Source organism: Choloepus didactylus, chromosome 5 (genome assembly GCF_015220235.1).
Source record: "Choloepus didactylus isolate mChoDid1 chromosome 5, mChoDid1.pri, whole genome shotgun sequence".
NCBI classification, from domain to species: domain Eukaryota; kingdom Metazoa; phylum Chordata; class Mammalia; order Pilosa; family Megalonychidae; genus Choloepus; species Choloepus didactylus.
The window spans coordinates 92,766,040-92,783,415 of NC_051311.1; the positions used below are offsets into that span (position 1 = coordinate 92,766,040).

Below are 17,376 nucleotides of genomic sequence, written 5' to 3' on the forward strand. Positions count from 1 at the left end.
TAGAACAATTTCTTTAATGAATATAGACACAAAAATCCTCAACAAAATACTCGCAAATCAAACCCAGCAGCACATTAAAAGAATTATACACCACGACCAGGTGGGATTTATTCCAGGTATGCAAGGCTGGTTCAACACAAGAAAATCAATTAATGTAATACACCACATCAATAAATCAAAGCAGAAGAACCACATGATCATCTCGATTGATGCAGAAAAGGCATTTGACAAAATTCAACATCCTTTCCTGATGAAAACACTTCAAAGGATAGGAATAGAAGGGAACTTTTTCAATATGATAAAGGCAATATATGAAAAACCCACAGCTAACATCACACTCAATGGGGAGAGACTGAAAGCTTTTCCTCTAAGACCAGGAAAAAGACAGGGATGCCCACTATCACCATTGTTATTCAACATTGTGCTGGAAGTTCTAGCTAGAGCAATTAGGCAAGAAAAAGAAATAAAAGGCATCCAAATTGGAGAGGAAGAAGTAAAACTTTCACTATTTGCAGATGACATGATTCTATATGTAGGAAATCCAGAAAAATCTACAGCAAAGCTACTAGAACTAGTCAATGAATACAGCAAAGTAGCAGGCTACAAGATCAACACACAAAAATCTGTAGTGTTCCTATACACAAGTAATGTGCAACAAGAGGAGGAAATCAAGAAAAAAATCCCATTTACAACAGCAACCAAAAGAATCAAGTGTTTAGGAATAAACTTAACCAAGGACACAAAAGACCTTTACATAGAAAACTATAAGAAACTGCTAAAAGAAATTGAACAAGACTTAAAAAAATGGAAGAACATACCATGTTCATGGATTGGAAGACTAAATATAGTTAAGATGGCAATTTTACCTAAACTGATTTACAGATTCAATGCAATACCAATTCAAATCCCAACAACTTACTTTACAGAAATAGAAAAACCAATAACTAAATTTATTTGGAAGGGTAAGGTGCCCCGAATAGCCAAAAATATCTTGAGAAAGAGGAACAAAGTGGGAGGTCTCACACTACCTGACTTTGAAGCATATTACAAAGCTACAGTGCTCAAAACAGCATGGTACTGGCATAAGGACAGATATACTGACCAATGGAATCGAATTGAGTATTCAGAAGTAGACCCTCACATCTACGGACAACTGATCTTTGATAAGGCAGTGAAGCCGAAGCAACTGGGAAAGAGCAGCCTGTTCAATAAATGGTGTTTGGAGAACTGGATATCCATTTCCAAAAGAATGAAAGAGGATGCCCATCTCACACCTTATATAAAAATTAACTCAAAGTGGATCAAAGACCTAAACATTAGCACCAAGACCATAAAACTCTTAGAAGAAAATGTAGGGCAATATCTTAAAGATCTTGTGATAGGAGGTGGTTTCTTAGACCTCACACCCAAGGCGCGAGCAACCAAAGAACAAATAGACAAATGAGATCTCCTCAGAATTAAACACTTTTGTACATCAAAGGTCTTTGTCAGAAAAGTAAAAAGGCAACCTACACAATGGGAGATGATATTTGGAAACCACATATCAGATAAGGGTCTAATATCCCAAATATATAAAGGAATCCTGCATCTCAATAACAGAAAGACAAACAATCCAATTAAAAAATGGGCAAAAGACATGAACAGACATTTTTCTGAAGAGGAAATACAAATGGCTCAAAAACATAAGAAAAAATGCTCAACTTCACTGGCTATTAAGGAAATGCAAATCAAAATCATCTCACACCTACCAGAATGGCCATTATCCAAAAAAACAGCAAATGACAAGTGCTGGAGAGGATGTGGAGAAAGAGGCACACTTATTCATTGTTGGTGGGAATGTAGAATGGTGCAACCACTCTGGAAGACAGTGTGGAGGTTCCTCAGGAAGCTAAATATAGATTTGCTGTATGACCCAGCTATTCCATTGCTAGGTATATACTCAGAGGAACTGAAACTTAACACACAAACAGACATTTGTAAACCGATGTTTATTGCAGCATTATTCACAATTGCCAAGAGATGGAAACAGCCCAAACGTCCATCAAAGGACGAGTGGATAAACAAACTGTGGTATATACACATGGTGGAATATTATGCAGCTGTAAGACAGAACAAAGACATGGATCATGTAATAATGTGGATGAACCTTGAGGCCATTATGTTGAGTGAAGTTAGCCAGAAACAAAAGGACAGATTCTGTATGGTCTCACTAATATCAACAGACATTAATGAACAAACTTTGGGAGTTAAAAGCTGACAACACAGGCGATCAGGAGGTAGAAAGAGGGCAGAGACCAGCCATTTCATGCTGAAGGACTACAGAATGTTTAGGATTGATTGCATAGATCCAGAAATAGATAGCATAATACTGTGTGATGGTAGCACAGTATTGTAAGTACACTGAGCAAAGATGTCTGTGAGTAAAGCTGAAAGAGGTGGGATAGGAGAATGTATGACACCAGAAGTAAAGATAGATGATGAAGACTGGGACTATATAACTTGGCAAAAACTGGAGTGTCCAATGACTGTTACTAAACATACAAATACAAAAATGTTTTGCATGTGGGAAAGCAAATGAATGTCAACCATGTAGGGAGTTGAAAAAGGGATGGTATTCAGGAAAAAACATAATCAAAGCAAACTGGAGTCTATGGTCAACAGTAACACTGTAATATACCTCCATTAAATTTAACAAAGGCAATATGCCAATGTTAAATGTATATGAGAGGGGGATATAGGGGAGGAATATGGGATTCTTGGTAGTGGTGTTATTTGTTGTCCTTACTAGTATATTGTATTGTATGACATGTTATTTTTCTTTTTATTATTTTTTTTATTGCTAAAAAAAAAAATTTTTTTTCTTGTAGTGATCAACATGTTCAAGTGTTGATTGTGGTGATAAATGTACAACTTTATGGTGATACCATGAACAACTGATTGTACACTGTGGATAAATGTATGATATGTGAATGTAACTCTATAAAATTGTAGGAAAATATATATATAGGAGTAAAAGTGTTGGAGAAAACATGGTGAGAGGGATGTACCTATTTACTGTTGATGAGCAGGTAGAATGGGGTAGCCTTTCTGAAGGTCAGTGTGGTTGTTCCACAAAAAGTTAAGTATGTGGGGACCAAAAGGTCCTGCAACCTCGTTATGGGGTATGTCATTTGAAGATCTGAGAGCAGAGACATGAATGAACATTTGCAAACTGGTGTTCATGGAGGCAGTAATCGTGATTTGCAAAGGGTGCAGACGACCTAAGGGTACACTGACTGAAGAATGGAATGGTATACTGTGGTGTACGCATACAGTGGAACATTGAGCAACTACAAGAAGGAGTGAAGCTGTGAGACACACAATGAGGTGAATGGATCCTGTACACAGTATCTGAGTGAAGTACACCAGAAATGAAGGCAAACAGTTTAATGCCTCACCAATATGGACTAACTACAATGTGTAAACTCAAAATTGAATCACAGAACATAGCCTAACATGGACATAATTATTGTAATAGTCCCTAGATTGTAAGCTCTTACAGCAGTTAACTCTATATCTGAATTGTAATGCCTATCTCTAAACTGTGAGATGCTGATCCCTTAGCGTATAACCTGATTGGTCTCTGGAACAATGCATATCTGTGAGACATGTGAAACTCAGAGCTAGAGCTCGGCAGATATCAATATCAGTATTAGTGCATACAGCCACTGTTAAAAAAAAAAAAAAAGCTGAAAAAGAGCCCAGACTTCAATTAGTGATATGAATGAAGCAGGTCTGGTTAAGACCACGGCAAGCCAGGCCAAAGGGTAAAGGTAGAAACTGACTGTGTTTTAAAGCTTCAACTTCCATATGAGACCAAGGGAAGAGATATCTATTTGATACAGGATCTAAATTTTCTAAACGGTACAACTCTACAGTCGATTTGTTCAAACACCACAACTGCTTGGAACTTTGAATAGGAAGTGAGATACGGTAGGTTAGTATAGACTGGAGTGAAATAGTGTCACGTTCCAGAGTAATTTGGGCAGATAATAAAAAATATGTTTACAGCCTCCCCTTCCCCAGCCCCGAGGAGCTGGGGGAAGGTGCAGATGCGTTGGACTTCCTCACCTGGACTGGTGTTGATGTTGTCACAAACATTGGGACTGGCAGTTTGATGTGCTGAGCCCTCGATCATGAGACATGCCCTTATGAAGCTCGTTACTGCAAAGGAGAGGCTAAACTTGCATATAATTGTGCCTAAGAGTCTCCCCCTGAGTACCTCTTTGTTGCTCAGATGTGGCCCTCTCTCTCTCTAACTGAGCCATCTCGACAGGTGAACTTGCTGCCCTCCCCGCTACGTGGGACCTGACTCTCAGGGGTGTAAATCTCCCTGGCAATGCAGAATATTACTCCTGGGGATGAATGCGGACCCAGCATCGTGGGACTGAGAATATCTTCTTGACCAAAAAAGGGATGCAAAATGAGATGAAATAGTTTCAGTGGCTGAGAGATTTCAAATGGAGTCGAGAGGTCACTCTGGTGGACATTCTTATGCATTATATAGATAACACCTCTGAGGTTTTAGTGTATTGGAATAGCTAGAAGTAAATACCTGAAACTACCAAACTCCAACCCAGCAGTCTGGACTCCTGAAGACGATTATATAATAATGTAGATTACAAGGGGTGACAGTGTGATTGTGAAGACCTTGTGGATCACAATCCCTTTATCTAGTGTATGGATGAGTAGAAAAATGGGGATACAAACTAAAGGACAAATGGGGTGGGATGGGGCGGATGTTCTTTTTTCACTTTTATTTTTTATTCTGGTTCTGGTTCTTTCTGATGTGGGGAAAATGTTCAGAGATAGATTGTGGTGATGAACACATAACTATGTTATCATACTGTGGACAGTGGATTGTATACCACGGATGACTGTATGGTGTGTGAATGTATCTCAATAAAACTGAATTTAATTAAAAAAAAAAAAAAGCTACTCTGCCCCTAAGCAAAGCCAAATCATATATTCTAAGAAAAAGTCAATGGATAAGAAGCTTAGGAGGACCTTCTCATCACTTTTTTTAAACTTACCTAATTTTTAAATTAAAATGCACAATGTTATTAAGTCTCTAATAAAATCAATAAGCTCATAAATCCCCTGTAGCAGTGTAAATTATGTCAACTTTTTTTGACTATCAATTTGGCAATAAGAATCACCCAATGAAATGCCTGGAAATTATCGTTGGGGGAATAAATCAAAAAAGAAGCCATATGTACAAAAATATTCATTGCAACATTATTTTTAATTGTAAAATTTTTAAATGGGGACCGGGGACAAGCTAAATGCCCAACAACAAGAGAATGATTAAGTAAATTGAGACAGCAACCTAGTGGAATCCTAAATGGTCATTAGAATTCATTATTATGCAGTCTATGTATCACTATCAAAAGTGTTTGTGATACAATATTATAATTTGCAATCTCTAAAAGATTGTGATTACTACTGGGTAAAATATGCACATCTATGACAAAGACCAAGAGGAAATGGAGGGAAATAACTGATAAGCTAGAAACCATAAAACTGTGGATGACATCTCTTTCTTTTTAAAATTTTCTTCATAATTTGCTAGTCCGTTAAACACAGGGGTAGTGGTTGAGGTGGAAACAATGAAATGAAAGGATGGAGTCTCTTAATAAGAACATTTTAAACTATTAATGACCCCCTGCCCCCACCCCTCACCTTCCTGCCTTGGAGGTTTTCCTACACTCTGCCTAGAAGTACAGCTTGTCAGTCTATCTTTAAGGGCCCTTCTTGGGACCAAAACCCAGTCATGCTTTCTCATTTCCAATGCATCCCTGTGACCTCAAATGCCCATGGCCCTCCCCTAGCTGCTCAGGCCCAGCCTGCCGTTCACATATCCAAGAGAATCAAAAATAAGCAAAAGGCAACAGCACAGTGAGCCACGGGCTGCCAAGAGTTGAGATTTCCCAGTACACACCAAGTTATAATTAACAGGAGGCGATGCCAAAGACAACAAAGGAACTTCAAGGAAGCTGTGCTAAACCACTCCTCAGTTTTTAACTACATATATGTTCTTTTCTACTCACCTCACCCCACCCCATCCTCCCTATTGTACTCAGAAACTCTTCTGAAACCACCAGACTGCAGAAAGACACTAACAGCTTCAGTGTAGTGGCCAGGAAGGAGATGTACAAAAGCTTACTGAAGACCTTGCCATGAGCCACTGCAGGTCATTCTTAAGAAACAGAAAAGCTGATCTTAGAACCAGGAGGAAATTTGATAGTCCCAATATGGGTTACTTAATGGTTTAAGATCGGCAACCGTGTGTGTGCGTTTGTGTGTGTGTGTGTGTGTGTGTGTGTTGAGGGGTAAGAGCACAAATGATGGGAAAATAGCTCCCAGGCCCTCTAAAGATAATTTACAAGGACTCCAGTACAGACTGGTACTTGTTCTGTATGGTTTAAACCAGCCTTGTGATTCTCTCCTATCTACAGAAAACTTCCCTCTTCAAAGAGCATTCCTAAGAATTGTAGTAATTCATACTCCGTGGCTACTCAACCACTTAGGAAGGATTTTCTAGAGCACCAGCCCCTGCCCCTTACTCCCATCCTCCCCTGACAGTGTGCAATCCCCTTTTGGAACTGACAACACTCAAGGCAGCAGAGTTTTAACACCAGGTCAAGGGTGGCGGCAAGCAAGGAAGCTATGTGTCTGCTTTTCTCTCTCACCGTGAGGGACTTACCTTCATAAGAGGCAATGCAATCTCTTCCGTCACAAGGGTTATTCCAGGAATTTCCTATGGTGAAAACACACACACGTGACTGCTAAACGTATCAAGTCAAGCTGTCAGGAAGTGTTTTCCCCACAGATAGAAGCTGATGGCAGTTCATGTTCTCTCTCACTGAGAGCAGCTTCCAGTTTGGTAACCACTACTTTAAATAAACCACGGGATATAAAAATAACAGTGAGGGTGGCCTATCTCTAGCCTGGGGAAAGGAAATATTTTTTAAAGTCATAATTATAATAATTGACAGACTCTAAAATAAAGAAAAAGACTACTATAAAGAAATACAGAGCAAACAGCATATTTTGTACATATCTTCATTTAAGGACAAATGAAGCAGATTACATTTGTACCATCAAATGTAGTAGTAAGGGAAAATGTTCCATTGTACTCTTTCCTCCCTCTGCTCCACTAGAAGGAACCAAGGTTAATGGGATTCTTGCATGACTTTAGTGGAAATTTTTTCTGCACCTCATCCTCCACTATAATTCCAGAGATAAGAGCTCCTACAGTTTATTCAGCATTGTCACCATGGCAAATGTGAAAGGTGTGCAGTTCCTATCAGGAAGTTCAAATGATAACATTCTGCTAGCTAGTGAGCATTTAAAATAGAAATCCAAATAAAAGGATAAACTTCCAAATTGCCCTTTATTCACTGTTATTTAGAAAAGTGTGCCTCTATGTTAATTACATATATTTGCCTCTCCTCTAGTCAATGCAATTTTCATTCCCTAAAAAGGAGATGATATACCAGAAAATAATTTATAAGGTGCTATGTAGAAATAAAACTTTTTGTTTAGAACATAAATTACCCAGGTTTACTGATATACAATATTTCTGTGAAAAAGAGCATCACAGTGATTGAGAAATAAATTTCCAAAACAGTCAAACAACTCAGTGTGACAGGAGAAAGTCTGTAATAAGAATCTATTGTGTGCTTCACTTATCAGTACTCAGCCACAGAGAACACTTCAAAAAAGCATCAGAATATCACTACAGCTTAAGTTACGACTAGCATTTAAAAAAAATTATAAAAAGCTAGTTGTTTGCAAATCATAATTAAGGATATTTTATCTAAGTGTAAGAATACCACACTTTCTAATATCTTAAAAAATCCAATTCGGTTATTTGCGGAAATGATCTGTCTCCATACAGAAGTGTGAAATTAATGTTTTCTATTGTGGTTAAGTTTTTACTAAGGGTGTAGTATTAAAAGCATTTGAGGATTAGAGACAGGGAAAATAAGTGATTTACATCATTGCTATGGATAAGCATAAAATCACAGAATTTCAGGATTGGAAGAGATTTTAAGGTGACCTCTTCCAACCACAAGAATTTTAAATCAAAATGTAAACTCAAAACTAAGCACCATGTTCAATACTTATAATTGTGTTTGTTTTTTAATCATTGTTCTCATAGAACTTCCTATCACTCTGTATATGTCCACGACAGTTTCTCTGCTCCTGCAAAATCATGAGAAATGCATAAGTGCAAAAATGCAGAGTTGCCCCGTCAAGATGGTACACACATGCAGCATCCAATTAATTCCTGCTCAATCTTTCAGCACAACCCTGGGAACTCGTTTAACACACTGTGCTACAACAGGTAGTGGTGAGGGAAGGAAACTGAGATGGGCATTTCCTCCAGGGTGGTTTAACCTGCAAAATTCCTGAACATTACCACAGAGTCTGCATGTATATTCACAGTTGTTCTTTTTTTTTTTTAAAAAAAAAAAAAAAAAAAAAAAAAAAGGAGCCTGGAGAAGGAACACATTCAGGTCTTTCCCTTAAAATTCTATAGTGAGACATGAAAGCGTATGAACTGGACCAGTAACAGACAAGGAGAAAGGGCCTTTAACAAAACACTGCCACTGTGCAAACCAAAAATTAAGAAATTAATTTGTTTTCCATTGTGACTGAAACACACCTGATACTTCTTGTTTGAGGACTGGATTTAGAAACAGTCTAAATACAGAATGGAAGCATCACAATTTATCCTAGTACATCTTTTTCTATATCTGTTTTGGTTACCTAAATTAAACTTCTTTTTCTAGGTACCTTTTTGATACAAACCTCTACCTCAAGACTAAGCATGTGGTTCTAATATCTAATATGAAAGGAGAAGAGACCATGCATTTTTTAGGGGCAGCCTATAAATGTTTTTCACTTGCTGATCATACAAAGCTTGGTATACTATACTATGTTCAAGAAAAAGTGGACAGTATTTTAGTTCAGCACCTTGTAACTAAAAAGGAAGGAGTGAGACCAGAAGGAAGAAGTTGAATGGAATGAGTTTGTTTAAGATTACTGGCTTTTACTGATCTCTCTGTGTATGTGTGTGTGTGTCTTCATTTTTTCCTTTTGTTTTCTGTTTCTTGCATGTGTTTTCTTTTATTGTAGTTATATATATGCAAAAAAAAAAAATAAGAGTTGCCATTTTAACCATTTTTAAGTGTTCAATTCAGTGGCATTAATTACATTTGCAATGTTATGCTACTACCATCACCACCATCCATTACCAAAACTTTTCCATCACCCTAAACAGAAACTCTGTGCCCATTAACTCAGACTAATCTTGAAGCTCTAGAGCTATTACAGATTTTCCTTCTGAGGCTGGGGAAAGGGTCATGAATGTGCTATTTTACTAAGCAAATAGAACATCTTATAATAACAGCAGAAGTCCAAGCTTTCTTCACTTACAAAATCATAGGAAAATATTTTAATCCACTCTACTTACTGAAAATACAAAAATAAAAATACCACTTGAAGATAATATAGGTTTAGTGCTGCCTGGTTAATAAAAATCTTGTAACTTCTCCATCAGTTCTACTGTTTTATATGAATATTTTTGGACAAAGGCAAGGATTCACTATTTCTTTTGTGCCAGAAAATTCCAATCCAGTGTTTTATCAGTCAAAACAAATGAAATCATAACCTTGGTTACTGTCACAGAGATGCCCTGTAACTGACCCACAAATGTGAATCAATTTTAATTGTTTACTCAGTGCGAAGTGTTAACTTACTGTATTCCAAGTGAGCACTGAGGAATATGGCAAAAGCTTATCCACGTTACTTGCTTCTGGATATATGCTCCAATATGAAGAAGCTGAGTAGATTTTGAAAGAACAGTAAAAGACACAGTTTAATAATAAGGCGGCAGTTGTCAGTGTAACTCACCAAAACAAACCCACACCAAGATTTCAATACCTTATCCTTCATCCTCAAAAGGTTAAACATTATGATTTTATCTCCTGACTAAAATGTTCAGGTTCTGCCTTTGGACAATGAGAATAATTTTTAAATATATATATTTGGAACTTGTATCTACCCAAATGACATTACCCACTTCATATAGAACCAGCCAACTAAAAACTGGGCTAAGGAGTTACATCTTACTGGGGAAAAAAAATCACTAATAAGATTATAAAATCAGGATCATATCTCATATCTCAAAAACCAGAGATTCTCACAAAACCACAAGAGGATGAAATTTAATTAGCTGCTGACTACAATGGAGTTTAGAAACAAACAAACAAACAAAAAACCCTAAGCAGCATTTTGACAAATTGAGATATTATCAATTTACTGCTTTTCCCTGAGCAAAAGGGTCAAGTATTCAACTTAACATGCAACATCAGCAATACCTACCAATAAGAAATTCTTGAATGAGGTCAAATGAATGGCAGGCAGAAATATTCTCAGAAATCCATTGAATAATCTTTAAAAAAGAAGAAGGATCTCTGTTGGAAGTTAAATCTCCGCACTGCCCCCACCACCAAAGTACAAGTATGAATATGTAACTCTGTTATTCTATACCTATTTTGGAATTGCCTAAGAAGACACTCACTTCTGCTCTATCTTCAAGACGCATAATGAAAGACTGTGAGTTAAACAGTATTTCAATGAGGTCCTTTTTATACATCTTTTTAATTAATGCCCTGGGCTGGAATCCAAATAAACCTTCTAGATCAACCCAATGTTTGTTAGAGTATGTGTGTTATAACAAAAGTAACAACATGAAGAGCTATGGGATACAGGAGGAAAAACAAAACAAAACAAAACATGAGGCCTGGAGGCAGGAGACTGTCACACCACCTAATCCTTGGGAACATCTAAAGGAGGAATGACCCCTGTCACATCAACATTCTCCAAACCAACCTCTTTGACTCCTCTCTGGGCGGAGTGAAGCACCTCCTTCCCTACCTCACTGACACTGTAATGTATCCAAGCCACAGAGCACCCTCACATTTCTGCTCCTACCCACAAATTTTTTTTATTCTCAAACCTGCTTATGTTTATTTTCACAAGTGTACTTTTTTCACAATTAGGCAATTTAACAAAATATTACTATAAACAAATGAAATATGGATGTAAAACGAGTGTGGTTGGGTCAATAAAAGATAAACTGAATGCTTTGGAAAAACTCAACAAAGGCATGTCTCTAAAAACTTATTAAAGAACTAAGTGTAGGTGAGACAACTATAAAAGATTGGGAAAAAATTGCACAATATACACAGATTGCTTTGGAAGAGTCTTTGAATAATCAATCTCTTTAAAAATGAAAAAAGAGGAAAGTAACAGGAATCAAATATAACACACTACTAGTGGTTTTATGGAAGAAAAATAATTTTGAATTCCAATTAGCTGATGCACACTCAAAGAAAGGGCTTTTATCTACATGAAAAGGTCGATAAATGTATATTCAAATGATTTAGGTTACAAGAAAATGTTAATGTTATCTTTTTTTTCCCCCAATTAACTAACCACCCATTCATCCCAATCAAATCTGCTAATGGGGCAGCTATAAAAATTAAACAACAGAGAATATGTGATAGTGCTTTGTAAACAAAAATGTGCAATTCAAACATGAACTGTTATTGCTAACACAGGTAACAAATGTTTGTCACTGCAGTTTAGTCCTTTTGATGATATACACTGAATGCAGGACAGAAGAAAAAGTAGATATTTGAGAAACTCATTATTTACTGAGCTCTTCCTAGGAATGTTACTGATGTGGCTAAATATTCACAATATAGAAAAAAGTACTCAAAAGAAAAAACACACCTCACAGGTCTGGGAGGATCCATGAAAAAGGAGTACAGGAAAAGTCAAGAGAGAGACTATAAACCTCAAGTAATTGTCACCACATAAAAATAACTTTTATGTTATTTCATTTCCAACCCCTAAATGAATCCACGTGTGCTTTTAAACAGGAGCTCTATTCCCACCTGGGCTTCCAGGGACCGTCGGTCTCGGCCGCACGAGAGCAGACAGTGCAACACGGCCATCCTCTCACAGTCCGCATGGGAGCTCCACAGGAACTCTAATAGATACAACTGGCTGAGGAGAGCTCTATAGAGCTTTCCAGAACACCATTCCAGTATCAGGGTGCCTGACAGTGACTGTAAAGGAGTAGGAGGTAGCATATCAATCATTTCATTTTTTCCTGGCCAAAAAAAAAGGGGAAGGGAGAAAAAAAGGAATCAGCAAATAAAAGAACCTCATCCCACCCAAACATAAATAGTAAAACCAAAACGAACGCAAATGGATCACGTTCATGGGGAAAAACTACAGCCATACCTGTCAGAAACAGACTGTGGCAGATCAAGTCTGGATGCTGAATGTTTAGTAGATGAAAGAAATGGCCAGGTAAGTAAACAGCCACATAATAGTCTGTGAAAGAGAAAGATGTACATCATCCATATGTGGTGAGAGCTATACAGGTACAGGTAAAGCCCAGAACTCCACATTATCCATTTTCTTTGAACCTCTCAAAACAGATGTTTTTACCAATGTCATAACAGGCTATCTGATGTTAGTAAGTTTCATAAACCAACTAACATCATCAGTTTTTGTTTAAATTCGGACTAGCCAGATCTCATTTAGTTCTATCTGTGGCTAATTTTCAGACATTTGGCCATGGTTATCTCAATGTATACCTGTAGTTTTATTCCTAAGTGAATTGTGGACTTACATGAATCTAAATTTGCTGACAGAAAATTAGAACAAAAAATATCAAGCAATGTGAATGATTCCTTAAGTTGATAGACAGGGAATATTGCTTATAATGGGAGTTTTCTTTATAGCTTCTGCCAGTTTGGGGGACTTCTAAAATGTGGTTTCCTATGTTTGTCCATTTATTGTCATCATCATCAACATCGTTGTCATAGTCACCATCATTCTGTTTAGTGACCTTTTAAACTGATATTCATCACAATTGTTCTCAAGTATTCTGACACTTTGTGAAGTGCTAATTTATTTCCTTGCATAGCTAGCTGCCTAGAATTCACACCTTCACAGTCCCCGCACTAGATAATTTCTGTACCAAGAAATTTGTACCCATATTGAGATAAGGTATAAAAACAGGCTTCTGGAGAATGGGAGCGTGGAAGTAGCCCTTGCCAATAATTTTTCTAGGATCTTAGAAAAACAGAAATTCATAGGATAGTAGTGAATTTTATATAGATGAAACATTTAGATTATAAATAAGCCAGCTGGACTCCTTTTCTAGAAGCAAAGAAACACATGCTAATAATTTGCACTGAAGATGTTCTGGAGAGAGGAAAAGAGAGTCCTCTCAGTCACTGTGGATTAAGTGGATGCTAAAATGTTTACCACAAATGGTTGCAATAATCTTATTATTATGCCAACATTTAAATCGGAGAACATGGGTAACAATAATATGGCAGAGTAGAAACAGTTTGGGCCTCAAACGACCTAGGGTCACTCCTATCCCTCCCACTAACCAGTTAACTAAGGCAGTACTATGTTGGAAGCAGCATTTGGAAATCTGTGAGGATGTTTTGGATTGCCAGAATCGCTGGGGCTTTTAGGGTGAGGTGGGGTTCTGCTGGCATTTGGTGATGTGGGCATCCCAGGATGTTAAATGTGTAGAACAGTCCCAAAGAGAGAAATACTCTCTCATCAAAAACGTCAATAATGTCCATATTAAGAAACACTGAAGGAAGGTCGGGCATGCTTCTCACCCCTTCTGAGCCTCAGTTTCATCTTCTGTAAAACAGGGATACAGCCTTCACTCAGAAATGCCAGCTTTTTATTTTCAAACATATCTTTCTTCTGCAGAGGTGTTTGGGTTCATGAGAAATTTCAAAAACTCTATTCTTTAATATTTTCGGTCAACATAAACCTCTTTTACTAGAGACACAGTGTGGGGAAATTGCATGTAATTAATAGCAGAAGTACATAATTCAAAAAGGTATTATTGTCATCATCAAAATTACCTCTACAACATTTTTACACTTTGGTACAATTTTGTGCCTATAAAATAAAACGTGCTTAAAAAGGAAAGAAACTAATTTAAGAGTCTATTTTTACAAAGCTCTAGTATTTCTGCCTTATCCACAGTCTGAGGACCAGAGATTAAATCATTCCTGGCTTTTTCAAGAATCATTCCCAAGGGTTATAAAAAAAAAAAAAGAAAAAAAAAAGGGAAGAGATCCCTTTGCCCTCATAAAATAAACGCTGTGTTTTTTCAGTGGGAAGTTTCCCACATCAGTCTTGAGATGAGATGCTAATATGGTATTGCTGATAAGAATCAAGTCCCAGACCCAGGAAACCTTATATTTATATCTCTTATCACAGGAAGAAATGGAACCAGACCTCTCTAAGGCAACTTCCCACAGTATCAGAGCATCTGTTAAAATTTGCCACATACTGGCCCTCTTAGGATAAAATATCTAACCTAATCAATACTGTCATGCAAAATAAAAATCTTTCTATGGGCTTTCCTACCATTTTTGGTTCTCACTTTGCCAAGCTCCCTCACATTGCAAACCTTTTTCGTGACAACAGATGGCCTCAGGAGCAAGGATGGAAGAAGCCATCAAAGAATCATGTGCTCTAAAACTGAAACTTCCCTGTTCTAAACATTGTACCATGTCCCATATATAACAAATGACAGCTCCGTTACTTAATCACATACTGAATGCTCTATACCCCATATTCCAATTAGCCTGGAAAAGAAGCTTTTAATAAAGAAGTACAATAAACCCCCACTTTATTTTCTTCTTTGCAGACTCCCTTAATACACTCAAACTAATACTTACATTCCCTTTACCATATTTACTCAGTGAAAAGCTGCTTATTCAAGCTAATCTATAAATCATTTATGGGACTTCGAAGCTTTTAGTGATTAGCAACAGGGAATGGGCAATTTCCCAAAGGCCCCATTCTCTCTAGAATCAAGAGACAACATGACGTATTATTTCTCATAGGCTACTAGGGAACATTTCATTCATTGTCATCACTTTTATACTAAAAAATATCTTTTTAAGAATGCTACCAAAAACATAAGAAAGCTCATGGGCTAGGCTTTCTAAAACAAGGGGAGATTCATATCCCCCAAAAGGCTGATGACAGACAGCGAGGCTTGTTTCCAGAGAAAACCTCTCCCATCAGGCTTCACAAAGGTCAGTGCTTGCATGACTATTGGAATCCAGAGGATGTATAAGAAAATGTGGTGCCCAGAGATGAAAATGTGATTTAGAAGACCCAAGGCATAATATGTACTGGAAGGTAAAGGCAAACAGAGAAATGAGCATCTGTCCACCACCTACCCAGGTTGAGAAAAGTAACACTCTCTGCCACATGTGAGTCAGCAGTCCCCAGAGCAGCAGTGAAGGTCCTTCTGTGGCCTGCAAAGAGAGTGCACGATGTGAGAGAAAGCACATTAAAAAAACAAGTGAAACCTCCGCCCAAGGTAGTGACTCTACGTAACGCTCTCAACACTTAGTAACTGTGAAACTGATAAAGGAAGTGTCTTCAGACTTCTAGAGTTCATGGCTCTCCAGCACACTCCAAATGCTAGCACTGATGGCTGATCATCTAACCCAGTAATTATTCTTGGCTTGTGTCTAATCTTAGAGCGTAAGAGGCTGGTAATGCAGGAGGGAAGGATCCAAAGGAATCTACTTAGGGATCCAAGAGATGGAGGAGACCTGGTGGTTCATCTGGTCCTCATGCCTCGGGGCTTATATGCAAATATGCCACATATTTGCAGTCATTAAGACCCTCCAAGACTTCTCTGAGACACTAATGAATCCCATTTTTGGTTAGAAAGGGTATTAGACTCTACGAAACTCAGCCTAATGGATTTCACTCACCACTTTTCTGACTTTTACTTTTCAGAAGAGTTTTATTTAGTGGTTTGAATCGTTGGATTAATCATTAGAAAAATGTGTGACAACTTTCCACAAAACACCAAACTTACATTGTTTAAACATACATATTAGTTCAGAAATTACTTTTTGTTTATCCATTAGTGAATAAATTCTTTAACTTTTTTACTTGATTTCTAATCTCTGAAAGTAATATTAGACACTCTTACAGAATAACAAACTCTGGTGTGGCCTAGCATACTAGTTTAAAAATACTAAGCAAACTCCATCTTTGACAGTGACTCTATGTAATGCACAAATACAAAATTTTAAGGAACTAAACATGCAAAACAGATACTCTTTAGTGTTAGTTCAGATTAAAACTATTAAGGTGCATGCTGTGACTGACCTTAGAACTGAAAAACTTTGGGCGTTGTACACCTGCTCCTCAGTCTGACTATCAATATATCAATTTCTCAGGTCACAGATGTGTGACATGGGGTAAAAATATCCTGAGATCACTGAAGCTTTCAACTAAAACCCTGTGTAACTTTGTAAATTAAACCTTTAGGTTTAATCACATTTTATGCAAGTATTTCCAGTAGGATTGGTGCACAGGCCTAGAAAAAGAAATAGGCCCAGATAAAAAAAAAATGTAGATTAAAAAAATCAACTAATTTCACAATCAACATTATTTAATTTTTTCAGCAAACATGTATTATTTAAAGCATTTACATTTACCTATAGAATAGAAGGTATAGAATGGACAGATAAAATTGATTGCAAAGTAATGTGACTTTAAAATCTATCTGCTAATTTGCTACTATTTGGAAAAAGTGATTAGGTTAAAAAGGCAAGAAATAAAAACAAATGGAAAGTACCTTTATGAAAATAAAACACTGAATACGTGATTTGTTCCCACGAGTCAATCTTCGGGCTGTAACATACACACAAACTTCCTAGAAATAAGAAGATACTTAGTGGAGATTAAAAGAATCTGTGTCATAGACAATAAGTTTCCTAAGCCACTTAACCTTACTTCGGTTATGTTAGACGTCCTCTCTATCTAACCTCAATGTTTATTCCCAAATTCTAGAAGTGGGTCTATTAACAAGTTGCTAAGAAATTCAATTCAACAATTATTCAATACGCACTATAAACAATGGACTTTGGGAAGCAACTGAAGAATAGGAAAATGAATACGAGAGCCTAGAAGTCTAAGAGGAGTTTCCAAAGCTTCATGAGCTTCTCCTAACATAGATGCCTGCCCTGCCCTCCTATCTAGCTTGCCTTCTATTCATTACCAATATGTATGGACCCCAGTTTATCAAAACTTCTTTTCCACAGAAAATTCCCAGTCCTGTTGTTTATACAGATTTAAAGACAACCTGAAATTGAATTATTAAAAAAAAAGACAACCTGTGATCATCTTTATATGGCAAGAAGAGCAAACAGTGTGTGAGCCCATCCCCAT

General features: G+C 37.2%; 1 protein-coding gene across 4 annotated transcripts in view; it reads right to left on the bottom strand.

Moving 5' to 3' along the window:
• Positions 1–17,376, bottom strand: part of LOC119534302 (gamma-secretase activating protein) — a 120,564-nt gene that overhangs the window by 30,751 nt on the left and 72,437 nt on the right. For all 4 annotated transcript variants that reach the window (XM_037836494.1, XM_037836493.1, XM_037836492.1 and 1 more), the window contains exons 13-19: positions 16,784–16,861; positions 15,363–15,440; positions 12,367–12,459; positions 12,015–12,232; positions 10,435–10,504; positions 9,810–9,892; positions 6,746–6,799 (exon numbers count right to left, since the gene is read on the bottom strand). In XM_037836494.1, coding sequence (XP_037692422.1) covers positions 6,746–6,799; positions 9,810–9,892; positions 10,435–10,504; positions 12,015–12,232; positions 12,367–12,459; positions 15,363–15,440; positions 16,784–16,861 — 674 coding nt within the window. The remainder of the gene's footprint in view (positions 1–6,745; positions 6,800–9,809; positions 9,893–10,434; positions 10,505–12,014; positions 12,233–12,366; positions 12,460–15,362; positions 15,441–16,783; positions 16,862–17,376) is intronic.